Source organism: Mustela nigripes, chromosome 9 (genome assembly GCF_022355385.1).
Source record: "Mustela nigripes isolate SB6536 chromosome 9, MUSNIG.SB6536, whole genome shotgun sequence".
Lineage (NCBI taxonomy): Eukaryota > Metazoa > Chordata > Mammalia > Carnivora > Mustelidae > Mustela > Mustela nigripes.
The window spans coordinates 47,973,149-47,987,393 of NC_081565.1; the positions used below are offsets into that span (position 1 = coordinate 47,973,149).

The following is a 14,245-nucleotide window of genomic DNA, read 5'->3' on the forward strand; positions in this document are numbered from 1 at the left end:
TGGTTTCCACTTGGGTCATGGGACTGAGCCCCATGTCGGGCTCTGTGTTCAGTGCAGAGTCTGCTTCAGATTCTCTGTCCCTCTCCCTCTCAAACAAATAAGTAAAATCTAAAAAAATAATAATAATAAAATAAAGTAACCTCTGCACCCAAAGTGAGGCTCAAACTCATAACCCTAAGATCAAGATTAGCATGCACACCAACATGAGGAGCCAGCCAGGTGCCCCTCAAACATAAATTTTCAAATTAACTAATATAAAAGTTAATAAAGCAATAAGTATGTAGAATCCTTTATGTAGAATAAAATACTTAATGTTAAAACTGTGAAGTTCTACTAACAATCCACCAAAGCATTGCATTTGTTACCATGAAGCAAAAATAATTAAATATATAAAAATTACCTGTGATTGGATAAGAGAATTTGGAAAATCAAACCTTTTCCTGATATCGTCTGACATTTTTGCTCCTCTTACATGTATATAAGACGACTCTGTAATCAAAAGAAAAGATTTGTTAGTCTGGAAAAGGCTTTCAAACCAATTATTCCTCAAATAACATAAAAGTAATTCATTCCAAAGACACCAACGGAAATAAAGCATAGGGCTCTGCACCATAATTGCTGGCGTACGATCACCAACCACTCCTGCCCACAAATGCCATGACTGATACATAAACTAAAATGCTCAACCACTCTTGGTTTTTCCCATTAGAGCAAATTCTGGAACAGATTAATTCACACTATGGAAACACCCAAAAAAATCCCAAAAGCTCCAGCCTAAATAACAGGATTTTAAAAGTTCAACCACATGTTTGAAATAGAAACTCTTTCAAAGGTCAAAACTTCTAAGAGAGAAAGAATCACATTTTTGCAAAATTATTTAAACTCTACCACGGTCTGGGTACAAGCTTTCATTTAAACACTCATCTAGCTGCTGGTGACAAGTGTGAAGCCTAGGTGAGCTTTTTTCAGGGGGTAGAGAAATGACCTAGAAACTCACACACTGAAACAGATTGCTTGTCTGCTAAAAGAGGAAGCAATTAGCACCAACTTTTAATATTTCCATCACACCTCTCATTCCTACTGGGCTGTCAAGAAAGGAAAGGAAAGGAAAGGAAAAGAAAGAAAAGAAAAAGAAAGGAAAAGGGAAAGGAAAAGGAAAAGAAAAGGAAATGGGAAAGGCAAGGCAAGAGAAAAGACAAGAGAAGAAAAGAGAAAGAAAGAAAAATGTTTTCAAGTATGCAAAATGGATGGAGGAAGGCAAGGTCAAGAGAAGGCTCTGAAGTACTGAAAGGATTTCCTAAGGACCTCAATTCATCCAGTCCATGCAGTCCTGAACCCACCAAACTACACTACTTTGAAAAAATATGGGCGCCTGGGTGGCTCAGTGGGTTAAGCCGCTGCCTTCGGCTCAGGTCATGATCTCAGGGTCCTGGGATCGAGCCCCGCATCGGGCTCTCTGCTCAGCAGGGAGCCTGCTTCCTCCTCTCTCTCTGCCTGCCTCTCTACCTGCTTGTGATCTCTCTCTGTCAAATAAATAAAATCTTTAAAAAAAAAAAAAAAAAAAAAAAATAAGGTGCTATTAGTGGGTTAAGCATCCCACTCTTAATCGCTTGATCTCAGGGAGTTCAAGCCCTGTGTTGGGCTTCATACTGGGTATGGAGTCTACTTAAAAATATTTACATATATATTAAAAAAAAATTCCAGGTAGTCCAGGTTACCCTATATAAATAATACACAGCGAAAAAAAGTTCTCCTGCTCTCACAAACGGAGGTGCCTTGTGTTGAACGCAAGGCTCTACTACTTTCCTCCCTTTCCTCCAAAACTACACTCTCTGAATGGATGGATCATTCATCCTAGCCTTCTTCTTCAATATCTAGGGCCAACTTTACGCCCCTGAATTTGACACCTCGCAGCACTGAAACAGCTTCAAAGACTGCAAATTATGTCTGCTAGCAAAATCTACTCGGTAGTTTATGAAGGTCAAAATGTGCTCAACTTTCCAGATGTGTCCATCTCCTCCTTCTTGGAATTTTCTGCTCCCTGGAATTCTGTAAGATATCAGAACACCATTTCCCAAAGTGTGTCCCCAGGAAACCTAGGATGAAGACATCCAGGTTTTTTTTTTTAAAAGATTTTATTTATTTATTTGACAGACAGAGATCACAAGCAGGCAGAGAGGCAGGCAGAGAGAGAGGAGGAAGCAGGCTCCCTGCTGAGCAGAGAGCCCGATGTGGGGCTCGATCCCAGGACTCTGAGATCATGACCTGAGCCGAAGGCAGCGGCTTAACCCACTGAGCCACCCAGGCGCCCCGACATCCAGGTTTTGTAGGGAATATATATTAGCACCTTAATGTTCATTCACTCATTCACTCAAATACTTACTAGCTGCCTATTGGGTGTCAGGCACTGCTCAGTGTGCTTAGGCAACTTCCAGAAACAGAACAGACAAAAATCCCTCCACTCATGGAGCTTAGGATATTACAGAAACGCTTTCTGTTTTAAATATGGCAACCAGGGTCAGTCTCTTCTGCAGAGGATGACATTTGGTGAGTCGCCATACAGATGTCTGGGGGAAGATATCTGAACACAGTGAACAGTGAGTGAAAAACCCAAAGCGCATCAAGTGCTTAAGGCCAGGGCTTGAAAAGAACAAAGAAAGGAGCCAAGAGTGAAAGAGGCACCTGGGCAACTTAGTCATTAAACGTCTGCCTTTGGCTCAGGTCATGATCCTGGGGTCCTGGGATGGAGTCCCATGTCGGGCTCCCAGCTCCTCGGGAAGCCTGCTTCTCCCTCTCCCTCTACTCCTCCCCCTTCACTCATGCTCTCTCTCTCTCTCATAAATGAATAAAGGCTTTAAAAAAAATTGAATGAAGGAAGAACAAAATGGAAAATCAGAAAGTCAGTAAGAGGTCAGATCACAGGGACACCTGGGTGGCTCAGAGGTCAAGCATCTGCCTTCAGCTCAGGTCATGATCCCAGTGTCCCAGCACTGAGTTGCTCCAAATCTGGTTCCTTGTTCAGCAGGGAGCCTGCATCTCCCTCTGCCTGCCACTCCCCCGGCTTAATGCCCTCTCTCCGACTCACATATAAATAAATCAAATCTAAAAAAAAAAAAGAAGCAGAAGAAGAAGTCAGTTTATAAAACGCCATGCAGGTCACCAGAAGGACTAATGTATCTGTCCCCAGTGACATGGTAAGCTGGTACTGAAAAAGAGTGGTAAGATTTTAACAGAATCACCTGAGATGAAGAGTGCTCAGATTCTAGATACATTTGAAGGTAGACTCAATGTGGTAGCTGATGACTGGTTGAAAGTATAGAAGAAAGGGTCAGAGATGACTCCAAAGTGTTTGATCTGAGCACCTTTAATTTTAATGTCAATTCCTTTGGGCATTTTATACATTAAACAAAACAATTTATATATCACTTACCATGGATGTTTTACTAAGAGAAAAAGACGGAGTTGCCATCAACTGAGAGAGGGAAACCAGTTTTGTGGGGGAAAGCTGGGAAACTTGCCAGTTTCAGATGTCTAACAGATATCCAAAAGGAGAGGTCAGGTAGAAAGCTGAATACATGAATCTACAATTGAAGAGACAGATCTTAGCTAAAGATATAAATGATGATGCACATTAATTATAGAATCTGAGAGGTATTAAAGCAAGAAGTCTGATTAACTTTGCTTAACTGAGAGTTTACCAAATTTATCTGATCATGGCACCCTTTTTTCTAGAAATATCTGGTAACAGTCTATACAACCAGCCCTTCCTGGGACACACACTGGGAAACTGTTCTACCAACTCCAACTCCTCTGTCCATTCCACTTCCTGCACCCCATCTTCCTTACTGCTGCCAAGTTCCCTGCCTTGTGCTCTCTCCCCTCATGGAAACTCTCCCAGAGCCCAGCCCATACCCCCAAACCCATCCCTGCTCTCTTTTATAAAGCCAGCGATTGGAGATGTCAAAAAGGAAGCGCATATTGGGGTACCTGGCTGGCTCAGTCGGAAGAGCACACAACTCCTGATCTCAGAATTGTGAGTTCGAGCCCCATGTTAGATACAGAAAGTGCTTAAAAAAAAAAAAAAAAAAAAAACTTCATGAAAATGTGCTCAGCATCACTCAGCACCAGGGAAATACAAATCAAAACCACAGTGAGATACCACCTCACACCAGTCAGAAAGGCTAAAATTAATCAGTCAGGAAACAACAGGTGTTGGCGAGGATGCAGAGAAAGGGGAACCCTCCTACACTGTTGGTGGGAATGCAAGCTGGTGTGTCCACTCTGGAAAACAGTGCCGAGGTTCCTCAAAATGCTGAAACTACTACTAGGTATTTACCCAAAGAATACAGACGTTGTGATCTGCACCTGCACCCCAATGTTCATAGCAGCAATATCCACAACAGCCAAACTGTGGGAAGAGCCCAGATGCCCATCCACAATGAATGGATAAAGAAGATGTGGTATGTACATACAATGGAATATTACTCAGCCATCAAAAAAGATGAAATCTTACCATTTACATCAGTGTGGATGGAACTGGAGGGTATTACGCTGAGGGAAATAAGTCAATCAGAGAAAGACAATTATCACATGGTACCACCCATATGTGGAATTTAAGAAACAAAACAGAGGATCATTAGGGGAAGGGAGGGGAAAAATAAGACAAGATCAGAGAGGGAGACAAACACTTTTAACTATAGGAAACAAACTAAGTTGCTGGAGAGGGGTAGATGGGGAAACTGGGTGATGGGCATTAAGGAGGGCACATGATGTAAAGAACATTGGGTGTTATATAAGACTGATGAATCACTGACCTAAACTTCTGAAAGTAATGATATACTATATGTTAACCAATTGAATTTAAATAAGTTTTAAAAAGATCTTTAAATAGGAAGAAAGGAAGGGAGTTGGGGAAGGAAGGAGAACCTATCTTCTCTCACAAACACATTTGGCATTTCGGTTCCACTGCTCCCAGTTCTCTCAAGAGTTCCTTGCTTCCTCTGCAGCCATTCAGTCACAAAGTCGCTTTCATCCCTCCCCGCACCTGAGAGCCTACCTCTCCTCCCCATTTCTACCCTCCCCAGACCAGCTCCTCCGCTCAGCTCACTTCAGTAACTGCTTAGTCCCGGGGACCTCCACGCATGAGCAGATCCCTACACTGCCGTCAGACTAATTGTCCTAAAGCACAATTTCCATCACATTGTTTCCCTGCGAAGACTTCAGAGGTTTCACTAGCCTGTCAGATTAAAGGCACATTCTGATTCCTCACCTTTAAGCCCTCCATCAAGCACTCTCTCCCAGTCGGCTTCATCGTCACCGCTGTCTGATTTCAGCTGGGCTACAATGGCTTTCAAATTAGTCCCCTGTTGCTCAAAATGTACTCATTCCTAAGGAATTTTGCTTATGCTGTTTTTGCCCCCATAAAATGCCCTTCTATGTTCCCTCTATTTAAAGATGAAATTTCCTTCATAGACCATCTTGGCTGCTAAGCCTTTTCCAAGTAGCCACATGTTCTAGAAGTCACCTTGTTTTACATTATTTCAGTGCTTTGACTGGCACATACCATCCTGTAACTGTTTGCATTGGGAATGGAACTACTTCTTTTTCTAAAGAGTCAGACAGCAAACTACTCAATCTACTACCGTAGCATACATGCAGCCATAGCCATGAGTGATGGACCATAGCTGTGCCCTGATAAAACTTTTCTGAAAAGCAGAGGAGGAGGCTGGGCAGTAGTTTGCTGACTCCTGGTTTAATTTGTGACTATTTTTTTAATTAATTTATAAAATGTGTTGACACAATTGCTAACACTGACATCCAAATTTGGCCCCGTGCTCCCAAGCAAAGTAAATAAATAAATATACATATTATTATACTATTATATTATGTGTTATAGTTTATATGTTATATTATTCATAACATATGTTATATATGATATTTATAACATATATGACATGATATATATATATATAGTAAATAATACATCTTTTATTATCTAATAAAAATGGGAGGGTGCAGGGAGAAGCACCTTTCATCAAAGAAAACAAGCTTTTTGTGCCCCTAACCTCTGAAAGAAATTTCTCAGATTAGCCTTTACATATGGAATACAGAGTGTATAATAAGCAACATTCTCAATAACGTAAGCTAAAGGGAATTTCATACAACTTTTTTAAACAAACCCTGGGATAAAGTCCTGGGTATAACATACCATGTAATTTCAGCAAAAGAGCCTCAGCGAATGGAGTGCAAGGACAGTTTTCTGATGATCTAATCTAACTCAGTAAAAAGGAGACTTCAGACTCTCCAGGGTAGCAGATGCTTATAAACATATCACAGGAGAAACTCACTCAAATGTCAACAGTGATAGAGAGAAAGAGAAGAAAATGCGAGGTTATGCTCTCGGATCCAGGCCCAGAATGGTGGAATTCCAAAATGCTTTGGGGACAGATGAGCAGCTGGTTAGGCTAATAGCTTACTGTGCAGTGAAAAAGCCAAACCATACAGAAAGAATGAATTTGGGTGCCTGGGTGGCTCATTGGGTTAAGCGATTGCCTTCTGCTGAGATCATGATCCTGGAGTCCTGCATCGGGCTCCCAGCTCAGCAGGGATTCTGTTTCTCCCTCTCACCTTTTCCCTCTCAAATAAATAAATACATAAAATCTTTTTAAAATGTTAATAAAAAAGAAAAAGAAAAAAAGAATAACTTTGTCTCGAAGAAGGAGGCCAATGGAGTAAGAGAGTACCATTTTCATCAAAACTACCTGAGTACAGGTGACAAACACCTAAGTTTACAAAAGACAGCCCCAAGATCCATGTGACACTTTAGAGAATGAATACATTTTTAAGTACATTTTTTCAAGTAAAACCACTCAACCTTTCAAATAAGTGGCCACAAAGCATTCTAAAAACCACTCCCCAAGGTGCGTTAGGACTTGATATCACCCTTGATTTGCTATCCTTGGGCTACAAACTGCAACTGTCTTTCATCTGCTGGAGACTTAAACTTCAAGGTTAATCGCAACTATTTGGCCTTTCAAGGTATCAGAACATCATATTCTCTTAGGGAATTTCAAAAAAAAAAAAAAAGAATCCATAATGCTTGCTTTAGCATTGGCAGTCTAGCTTCTGTCCTACTTTATTTCTAATCTCAACTTCCCTTGGGCATTTCATGCATTAAAGAAAACAATTTATGTATTACTTCTTCCCATGACATTTTTTACAAAAGAATGAGAACACTCACAATACGCTCCATAAACCGCTTGTTACAAAAAAGTGTTTGATTTTTAAAGATTTATTTCCAACCTGTCACGGTGCCTTTTTTGGCTGTCTACACCTAAATCAGAAAGGGAATTTTTAATGAGGACTTTAAGTTCCAAGGAAATCAAAGCATTTGTTTAACTTGAGCAATTATCACCTTATCTGCCAAGATGCTCCAGCACCCTAAGAATATTTCCAAGAAAATAAACCTATCACCTGCATTCTAGAGATAATAAAGGAGCAGCAGATAGATAGCACGCTTCCGTTTTTCAGCTTTCCCTGGGATATGGAAATACACAACCATACATCACACAAAAGCATTTAGTGTCAAACTTCCAACGAAGTGCACGATCTGGAAAACAAGAGATCCATCTACTCACTCACATTCCCGCTCACTCCGTGACCCCAGCACAGGATTATGTGGGGTAGATGGGGATGGGATGTTGGAGGGAGTGTCTGATAATCACAGAGAAAGTGGGACTTGGAGCACCCTTGACCACCAAATCCCTTTATAGGAAGGACTCGGGGAAGCAATCTACAGCCGCTAAGTCAAAGCTATGAAGAACTTACATTAGCAGACTGATAAAAATACATACCTCATTCACTAACGGGGACTTCTGTTTCAGAAACACAAAAGCTGATGGTGTCATCAATAACTTTGAGCCGATCTTGTAAGTTTATCAAGACTGTGGCTTATGGGTATATTCTTGTCTCTCCTAGTTACTTTGTCCAGCTTCTTAAAGGAGGGAAAGAAACAGAGCACCTGGGTAGCTCAATCGTTAAGCTGCTGCCTTCGAGGTCATGATCTCAGGGTCCTGGGATTGAGACCCGAATCACCCCCGTTTGTGTTTCTTCTCTTTCACTGTGTCTCTCTCCATCAAATAAATAAATAAAACCTTAAAAAAAAGGCAAGGGGAACCCATCTATTCTTTTCAACCACCCACCCTGCTCTGCAATCCAGTTCTTATGTCTTCCTTGTCCTTCTGCCTGCACAGCTTCTCACCTACCACTTCCTGGACCCTAACTGCTTTTCCACATGCTCTCCAGAATCTGGCAGCTGGAGTCCGTTTCATTCATCCTGTACCAAATCCTGATACCTGCTAAAAATCAAGCTTGGTCCCAGTTCTTGCTTCAAAAGCTCTGAAATCCAACCGCCACCTGCACTCTCAAATTAGCAGGACAAGACAATTAGGGCCCTCCTCAAGGTAAGATCCTTAAAAATGACAAGATCATGGGGAAATCACAATGGAAGTCTGTAATACTACAGAGCAAGTTTAAAAAAAAAAAAGAGAGAGACCACTAAGTCATCAAAAAATTAAGCAAAGAATAGAAAATACTTTCAGATTAATGAATAATTTCAAAATCAACCCAAGGTAGAGGGCAACTAGGTGGTGTGATGAAGACACGTTGTCAACATTATAATCAGAGGGGCGCCTGGGTGGCTCAATCAGTTAAACGTCTGCTTTCAGCTCAGGTCATGATCCCAGAGTCCTGGGATCGAGTCCTGCAAATAAACAAATAAAAATCTTTAAAAAAGAAAAAAATTATAATCAGAGAAAGCAGGAACTGCATAGATGTGGTGGAGATAGCTAACTATCCTTCACTCTCTGTGTTCTCCTTCTTCTGTATCAATAAAATGGTAGCCTGACCAGCTCCATCACATTTCCTAGCCTCAAGCACGCTTAAGTATGACCACGTGTGTGATCAAATTCTCTCCAGAGAGTTTTAGCAAACATGACTTGGCCCTTCCAGGCTACCGCCTGCTTCCTCCACTCTTCTGCATGAAGATGATGCCACTAGCTCACCATTGAAGAAACCACATGGAAGGAACCAGATCCCTAGATAATAACATGAAGCAGAACTACATCCCTGGAACTCCAGCTATTATATGAGAAAGAATTTTCTACTTTGTACAAACTAGGGTATTCTGGGATTTCTTTGTTACAGTAGATAAGACTTCCTTAATAATACAGTAGACCCGAGACTATCTCCCTTCCATATCTTTTTTTCACTAGAGAAATGAAGAAACTGAATGTCAAGGAAGTTAAGCAACTTGCCACAAAGGCTAACCAGCCTGGCAGTTCAGGTGAAAAGGGAGGTTTTTCACTTCAGACCCAGCGTATCCCTGGACCACCAGTAGTAACATAAGGCGTGACCAGCACATTCCAATACTGGCCATGCCCCAGGAGTTTTAGGATCTAGAATTCAAGCGCTGACCAAATTCAGGTGACTGTGAGTTCTGATGATCTCACCGGTTGCAATGTACTGAAATATATCCAGCTGCAATCAAATTCCTGCCTTTATAGTTTAGTTCTTTCTGAACTTATGTCACATGCTACTTACTCACAGATTTTGAAATGGGAGTCTAAAATAAGACCAAAGGCAGGAAATTCCAAGTTAGAACTGACTGCTGTCCAGAAGAACCAGGCATTAAAGTAAAAAAACAAAACTACCTCCTTGAATAATGCCTAACTTTTTACAATTTTTTCTCCAATTATTCTCGAATAATCTTTTTTAAGTGTCATATATGTGTATGCATATATGTGTTAAATATAATAGGGAATATAGATGAAAAGCTATTTTTAAAAATCTAAAGATTTACTTATCTAGAATTTTTACAGTATCCAATCTAAGTCTTCAAAAGTCTTCGAATTAGCTCCTTTTTGAGATTTTTTTTTTTAATTTATTTATTTGTCAGAGAGAGAGAGAGAGCGAGCACAGGCAGACAGAGTGGAAGGCAGAGTCATAGGGAGAAGCAGGCTCCCCGCAGAGCAAGGAGCCCGATGTGGGACTCGATCCCAGGACGCTGGGATCATGACCTGAGCCGAAGGCAGCTGCTTAACCAACTGAGCCACCCAGGCGTCCCGAGATTATTTTTTTAAAAGATTTTATTTATTTATTTGACAGAGAGATCACAAGTAGGCAGAGAGGTGGTGGGAGGGGAAGCAGGCTCCCTGCTGAGGGGCTCGATCCCAGGACCCTGAGATCATGACCTGAGCTGAAGGCAAAGGCTTAACCCACTGAGCCACCCAGGTGCCCCCAGATGATTTTTTTCTATTATAATTTTTAAATATCTCTCCATCAAAGAATACTTGAATTGCTCTCTACATTTTTAAAATAAATGTTTTATGTTGATATAAAATAATCAAAATAATCCTAACGGTACATTTGTAATAAAACAGAGACCAATCATTATAAAGTCTCACTAAATAAATGTCTAATCTAAATAGCTAAAATCTCCATAGTCATAATCTTACTTCAAATACCATTCAGTTAACTAGAATTTATTAAAGCACCATCACAGAATGTATTTTGTAGGTATTTTACTTGAATCTCCTCCCCTCAATAATGACTCTTAATTTTGTGCACTGGTTCTCTAAAATAATTTACTTCTTAACAAATATCAACATGGAACAAAGTGAAGTATTTAGGAATACTGATATTAGGGATTTTCTGTAAAATACTTCACTTACCCTCAAAAGGGCACAAAAATGTCTAAAGGTTGATAACAGACAAGTACATTCAAGTTCATAATACTATTCTACTTTTATGTATGTTTGAAAATTTCCATAAGTTTTTGAGGCCTGGGACGCCTGGGTGGCTCAGTGGGTTAAAGCCTCTGCTTTCGGCTCAGGTGAAGATCCCAGAGTCCTGGGATTGAGCCCCACATCGAGCTCTCTGCTCAGCAGGGAGCCTGCTTCCTCCTCTCTCTCTCTGCCTGCCTCTCTGCCTGCTTGTGATCTCTGTCAAATAAATAAATAAAATCTTAAAACAAAAAAAAGTTTTTGAGGCCTACCACCCTATAAGGACACCAGGAGAAGTCACTGTCTATGAACCAAGGAAAAGGGTCCTCATTCAATCACGCTGACACCCTAATCTCAGACTGTCAGACTCCAGAACTATGAGAATTAAATTTCTGTTTTGTTTTGATTTGGTTTTGGTTTTTATTAGAGAGCGAGCGAGCATGAACAGGAGGAGCAAAGGGAGAGGGAGCAAGAATCTTCAGCAGGCTCCATGCTAAGTGCAGAGCCCCATGTACCTCCCAGTGAAAGGCCAACTCATTGCAGGCAGGGACCTGGTCTCTCTTTGGACCACTGTAACCTCAGCACCTAAGAACCTGTTCGATAAAGATGCACTGACTAACCACAGCCAGACCTAGGATTCAGAAGGACAAGTGCTTGCTAGGGGTCAAGCACTCCACAAAACACTTTAAAAATAACTAATCCCCTTGGCTCTTCCCAGTAACTCTGAGGTAGTTATTACTACCTCCCACTTCCCACAGGAGAAAACAGGAGCTCAGAGAGAGAGCCTCTTGCCCAGGGTTATACACCCGCATTAACAGCCGGGATTTCTTGAGCTTTACCATGTGCCAGGCAGGCACTGTCGAAGCTCTTTCCGTGTCTTCTCGCTCCCAATATTCAAAACAACCCCATGACATGAGTACTATTATTATCCTCATTTTCATGTGAAAAACCAAAGGAGGCAAAGAGAGGTCAAAATTAATTGCCTAATTATGTAAGAAGCAGAGCACGAGCATGAACCGTGCAATCTGCCTCCAGAGCTCACATTCTTAACTGCTACTCGAGAAAAGAGCGTTGACACAGAGTTTTTGTAAAACTAAGCGTCCATTAGAGCGCTTCCCTCATAACCAGGCACATAACAAACACTTTTAAAATGTTATCCATTACAATTCTGAGTCTGAATCCAACACCATGCTTTTCCTATTATATCTTGCTGCACCCCAGGGAATCAAATCACATGCAAAAGTTCCATATTAAAGGGATGTCCCAGGGGCACCTGCGTGGCTCAATGGGTTAAGCCTCTGCCTTCAGCTATTCAGCTCAGGTCATGATCTCAGGGTCCTGGGATCAAGCCCCACATCGGGCTCTCCGCTCAGCGAGGAGCCTGCTTCCCACCCCACCCCCACGCCCCACCCCCGCCTGCCTCTCTGCCTACTTTTGATATCTCTCTGTCAAATAAATAAATAAATTATTTTTTAAAAATAATTTTTTTTTTTTTTAAAAAGGGTGTCCCAGGGCGCCTGGCAGGCTCAGTCGGTGGAGCACACAACTCTCAGTCTCAGGGTTGTGGGTTTGAGCCCACACTGGGTGTGGAGATGGCTTAAAAATAAAATCTTTTTAAAAAGAGGGGAGGGAGAGTCCAATGCCGACCACAAAAAACAAAAATGATCCACCTAAGCCTACCCTCTCCTGTGGTATATCACCTGCAATCCATCTCCATCGTTTGTATGTGTTCTTGATTTTATATTTTCATTTCATCAATGCCCACTGACTTTAAGTACAATGGGCAACAAATGAAGAATAAAGATTGGCTCTTTTTGTCACTATAATTAGTGTAGATCTTCTTTAGTTCAGTCCATGCTTCCTGCCGCTGATAACAACACTTCCCTAGTTACTTCTCCCCCCACTTTCTTCGGCATGCACAATTTGTTAAAAAACCATTTTCCGGGGCGCCTGGGTGGCTCAGTGGGTTAAAGCCTCTGCCTTCAACTCGGGTCATGATCCCAGGGTCCTGGATCAAGCCCCACATCCTATCCCATCTCATCGGGCTCTCTGCTCAGCGGGGAGCCTGCTTCCCTTCCTCTCTCTCTGCCTGCTTGTGATCCCTGCCTATCTGATAAATAAATAAAATCTTTAAAAAAAAATTTTCCATTTTTTAAAAATAAGTCAATATTCATTTAAATAGATGAAAGCACTTATTTGTCCAAATGAGTGCTCAAACACTACCACACAGACACAGATGGCCACGGTTCCACAACTGAATGCTTGGCTGGCAGCCACTCCACAAGACATGGAAAGTTCTGTGCAGATGAGTTCACTTGTAAAAACACAGAGTTTGAAATAATGGTGGAATGTTCTAAAAAGATCAAACGGAAACCACTGTGTATTCCTTCTCAGTTCCCATAGCTGTCTCACAAAACAGGGCTTGAAGTACAAGTTGGCATCATCTTCCAGGCAAGGAGAAGAGGATAAGGTAGAGTGGGGGCCACGTGGCAGAGCTAGACTCGGACAATTTCTATGTGCCTTCCAGCCCTGCGAAGATCGTCAGCCATCCTCAAGATGTAGATCTCATCACAGAGGGGTTTAGCTTCCACACCCACAGCAGCTGGACCTGCTCACACACTAGTGAAGAAGTCAGGCAGGAAGGGTTCCTCACTGACCAAGCCTGCTGCCTTTTTTTCCCCCGGACTTTTGGGTTTCTTGAGGGAAACAGCTGGGTCTTGTTCACTACCTCTGGGCCCAGAGTGCAATAAGCAGTTAGTCAGTGTTTTTGAGTTGCTGTGTTGAGCACAGTAGCAAATACACAACAGACTCAAAAAATGTTAGAATCAGAATTCTGCTGTTTCTTTTGCTTTCCAATCAACTTTCTGAAACAGAAACTGAGAAACAAAGAATCTGCAATCTTGGGGTGCCTGGGTGGCTCAGTGGGTTAAGCCGCTGCCTTCGCCTCAGGTCATGATCTCAGGGTCCTGGGATCAAGCCCCGCATCGGGCTCTCTGCTCAGCGGGGAGCCTGCTTCCTCCTCTCTCTCTGCCTGCCTCTCTGCCTACTTGTGGTCTCTGTCAAATAAATAAATAAAATCTTTAAAAAAAAAAAAAAAAGAATCTGCAATCTTTCCCACTAATGAAGACTCCCCAAACAAAGACCCTAAGTAAATTAATAAGAACCAGAAGGAGAAAAATAAATATGTAAACAACTTTATTGTCAAATTAACACAGTAACCTGAATTCACTTACCATCACATTCAGGATTTGAAAATAATTCATTCCTTTTAGACACAGCCCTTCCACTCAGCTTTTTTTTTTTTTTTTTTAACTGAGCAAATAACTTTTGTATAGGTAGTATAAAGATATATCAGGTCCAAACCTTAAATCAGCAGAATCCAGATTAGTGAGCTTTTATTACACTGTTATTCATTTTGGTACATTTTCTTTTAAAAAGGGGGGGAAGGTCAAAGACCAGATGCA

The 14,245-nt window shown here is 41.5% G+C and overlaps 1 protein-coding gene across 2 annotated transcripts in view; it reads right to left on the minus strand.

Moving 5' to 3' along the window:
- Positions 1–14,245, minus strand: part of FOCAD (focadhesin) — a 302,980-nt gene that overhangs the window by 268,713 nt on the left and 20,022 nt on the right. The window contains exons 2-3 of one of the 2 annotated variants that reach the window (XM_059411567.1): positions 3,431–3,581; positions 401–489 (exon numbers count right to left, since the gene is read on the minus strand). In XM_059411567.1, coding sequence (XP_059267550.1) covers positions 401–457 — 57 coding nt within the window. In that variant the 5' untranslated portion in view covers positions 458–489; positions 3,431–3,581. The remainder of the gene's footprint in view (positions 1–400; positions 490–3,430; positions 3,582–14,245) is intronic. The other variant, XM_059411566.1, reaches the window with a different exon arrangement.